The sequence below is a fragment of the Trachurus japonicus genome, chromosome 7, assembly GCF_045865225.1.
Source record: "Trachurus japonicus isolate A0001 chromosome 7, Traja_1.0".
Taxonomy (NCBI): domain Eukaryota; kingdom Metazoa; phylum Chordata; class Actinopteri; order Carangiformes; family Carangidae; genus Trachurus; species Trachurus japonicus.
In genome coordinates, this window is record NC_140913.1 from 33,662,853 (window position 1) to 33,666,751 (window position 3,899).

General features: G+C 44.3%; 1 protein-coding gene across 1 annotated transcript; it reads left to right on the forward strand.

Annotated features, from left to right (window-relative positions):
- Positions 1-246: 246 nt before the first annotated feature.
- On the forward strand, positions 247-3,134 carry cptp (ceramide-1-phosphate transfer protein). The gene is made up of 3 exons (XM_085783177.1): positions 247-362; positions 477-632; positions 2,574-3,134. Exons 2-3 carry the CDS (start codon positions 499-501, stop codon positions 3,094-3,096), a joined length of 657 nt encoding a protein of 218 aa, XP_085639303.1. The 5' UTR covers positions 247-362; positions 477-498; the 3' UTR covers positions 3,097-3,134.
- The last annotated feature ends 765 nt before the right edge of the window (positions 3,135-3,899 follow it).

Below are 3,899 nucleotides of genomic sequence, written 5' to 3' on the forward strand. Positions count from 1 at the left end.
TTTAATGCTTTTGGTATTTCAAGTCCTTTGGTGTGCCATACTGAAAAAGTTCTTTCAAAAAAAGTTTGGTTTTCCGTCAGTCCATTTTCTTTTGTGTATATGAAATTTTAGAAATATGACTAGTGTAGCTACTACTGCTTTCCCCCCCTTTTTTAATCTGCCTGGAGCCAGAGCGATCGCTCTGCCTGGAGCACCCGACTACAGGGCTTTTATTTTGAAGGGGACGCCTGCCAATTTCCGCTTTGTCCCGTTTCGCGCATGCGCAGTAGCAGCGGATTTAGAGCCGAACCGAGTCGACCTGTCGTCTGCGGTTGTCAAAGAGAAATGCAGACTTTTCCTTTCACTTTTAATCTTTCTCATAGGTAACGTGCTCAGTGTTTGGTTGTTTATAATCAGAGCTTTTCGTCTGTAGCGACTTCTGTTTTTCAGATACATTTATTCATTCATTCATTTGTTTGTTTTCCTGCTCGACCCAGTATTTCCTCATAGACAGACACCATGGCTGATTCAGACGAAACCGTGGAGCAGAAATTCAGTTTGCAGGAGGTGCTCGACACTTTCAAGCTGTGTCTGTCCGAGAAAAGAGAGGTTTCCCTGCAGCAGTACGTGGCCGGGTGGCGTGGACTTATAAAGTAAGAGATCTCTGACTCTCTCTTGGCATTTGATAGTCCTGTGTGTGTGTGAACTGTAGCCTATGCATTGATCACATGACCAATACTGTACTGTACACACACACACACACCCAACTCATGACTCCACTAATCTCCTGTGGGACTCAAATTAGTTTCTCTCAGCAACCTTCTGACCTCAGGTTTATAGTTTGCAGTGTAATTATTTCTGCAGGCTCCTGGAAAGCAGCCAGTACTGTAGAGGTGAAACCAGTGAATTCAGTCAGATAAGATGAAATCTCATTGTTTCTGAGGGGAGATTTGTGCTGCATATGAATAACACACATATACAGCTCTGGAAAAAATTAAGAGACCACTCCCAAAATGATCATTTTCTCTGGTTTTATAGGTATTCAAATTCAAAATTCAAATGAAAACATTTTTGTTTGATTCTGTCAACTACCGACAACATTTCTCCCAAACTGAAATACAAAATATTGTCATTTAGAGCTTTTATTGGCTGAAAATGACTAAAAGCTACATGTAGAGATGCTTTTAAGAAACATTTGTGAAAGTGGTCTCTTATTTTTTTTCCAGTGCTTGTATGTGCAACGTGTACATGATGCACGGCAGAGACAGACACAAAAACACGAATATTTGTGTCCCTTTTTACACATTATTTTGAGAAAAACACAGTCAGATTTTCTCCTCATTACCAGGGCCACGAGACAGAAGAGATATGAATGAATGACTGAATGAATTTTATTATTGTGTCATGCATACTTTTTCCTGTATGCCCGCCTAAAATAACACACCAGACCAGAGTTTGTCATCAACACGTCAGAAAAAGAAGAAAACAAACAAACGAGAATACAATTAAAACAGATTTCACCAGATCCTCAGGAGCAAACAAACCATCTTAACAATCAAAGTAGTTGACTGGAGAGAAGTCAAGGTAAATACGGTACTAATTAAACAAACTCTCCTGTCTTCTTTTCTGGGCTTTTGAAATACAATTAGCCATCTTAAACATATCAAAATGAAACAACCATTCCAGATTTTGCTCATCTGAGCACCAAAATATTTCAAGGTTTTGTTGATAGATTTTGTGGAACAGTTCCTCTCTCAAATCATCATACTTTGTAGATTTTTTCCACCAATGTGATTTATCAGAGTAACTGGGAAGTGTGGTGTGTCCAGATGGTTTTGAAGCTACCCATGCAGGCACAAGGAGTTAATGAGTTTATTTATTAGGATCCCCATTAACCATTACTTCATTATATGAGCAATGGCTCTTCTTCCTGGGGTCCAGCACATACAATTACAAAACCATACAGAGTAAAAACAAACTAAAACCACACTTCAATTATCCAAATATTGAAAGAAATAGTTAAACAGTTTAAAGATTTGCAGCTACAGTACAACACAATACTTAAAGGGATAGTTCAACATTTTGGCAAATTGGCCCATTGCCATAATCCCTATAGTCATAGCAGTAGGTTTGTTACCTTTAATTGTCGGTGCAAGCTATTTTTAGAACGGCGGAGCAGAGCCGCGAGCTGCTCAGAGCTACGCTACGGAGGCTAATGGGATTTCTTGGTTTCCCTCATCAAATACACAATCCAACAACTCCACAACGCTCTGGTGGACAAGTTGTGACCTGCACATTCACCACGCTATGAGATAATAACACAACGTTACCAGACAGAGTTGTTTTAGAGGGAAATTCATGCAAAACCGCTGATGCGCGTTGCCTTCAGGGACAGTTTTTCATCAAGCAGTCTCTGCATTTCCCTCTAAAACGACTCTGTCTGGTAACGTTCTGTTATTATCTCAGCGTGGTGAATGTGCAAAGCAAAGCAACACAAAAACAAAACAAAAAAGTTACATGCAAAAGGCATCAGACCTGTAAACCTTACCGATAAATGTCATAAAAGTGTTTTTTTGTGTGTTTCTCTCAAACAGGTTTCTGAACTGCCTCGGCAGCGTCTTCGGCTTCATCTCTAAGGACGCCGTCAACAAGATCCAGATACTGGTCAACCACCTGAATGGCGAGAACGGCTCCGAGTACGCCACCGTCCAGTCCATGGTGGCGTACGAGCTGGACAACGAGCTGGTGGACCTGACCAAGCGCGGCGGCCACCCGGAGTCGGGCTGCCGCACGCTGCTGCGGCTGCACCGCGCCCTGAGGTGGCTGCAGCTCTTCCTGGAGCGGCTCCGCACCAGCACCGAGGACAGCAAGACGTCCGTGATGTGCGCCGACTCCTACAACGAGTCTCTGGCCCAGCACCACCCCTGGGTGGTGCGTAAGGCGGCCGGCATGGCGTTCTGCGTGCTGCCCGGGCGCCAGGCCTTCTTCGAGGTGATGAACGTCGGCCCGGCGGAGAACGTGGTGGCCATGCTGGGAGAGGCGCTGCCGCTCATCTCCGACGTTTACCAGATCACTGAGGACCTGTACTCGCAACACAACATGCTCGACTTACCGTAGAGAGAGAGAGCGTGACGACACGATTGGATGTTTGTCTGTCTCTGAGTCTGTTAAAGCATAATTTCCGTTTTTTACAACCTGGACCTTATTTCTAGCATGAAATACGATCATTTTACTCACCCAGACAACTTTGCTGTCATTTGGAGTTGTTTTGACGAAATTAGCCCCAGTGGAGTGGCGTGTATATCCGTATAATGGAGTCTACAGGGCAGCAGAATGCAGCCTCTAAATAACACATTATCCGCCGCAAAACTCGTTCATTTCACCAATATTTAGTTCTGATACACTAGTGCTATTCCCCTCTGAGTCCGGGGTTAGCTGTTATCAACATCCGGGGTCTGTAGGTTGACCTACTGACCTCTGACCTGGATGATGTCATCTCTGAGCGCCGCCCGGCTCATTCTGATAATAATCATTCCACTTCAGCATTCGGGTCCATTTTTATCTCAACTAGCCGGAGCTTTAGTGAGTCCAGGTTGAGGAGAGGAAGCCTGTGAAAGCTGAACTTCATCCAGCTGCTCATTTTGTTCTGACAAGTCAGAAACACGCAGAAACGAACCATAGTATTAGCGGTAGCAACAAGCCGCGTCACACGGCGCTCAGAGATGACATCATCCAGGTCAGAGGTCAGTAGGTCAACCTACAGACCCCGGATGTTGATAACATGCCACCACGGGCTCGGAGGGGAATAGCACTAGTGTATCACAACAAAATATTTGCGAAATGAACGAGTTTTGCGGCGGATAATGTGTTATTTAGAGGCTGCATTGCGTGCCCCCTGTTCTCGCATTATACGGATACAC

Bases quoted from the DNA above. Each gene is read 5' to 3' on its own strand.
- cptp (XM_085783177.1), top strand. From the start codon at position 499: ATGGCTGATTCAGACGAAACCGTGGAGCAGAAATTCAGTTTGCAGGAG. The intron at 633-2,573 runs GTAAGAGATCTC...TCTCTCAAACAG, and splicing joins GGGTGGCGTGGACTTATAAA to GTTTCTGAACTGCCTCGGCA.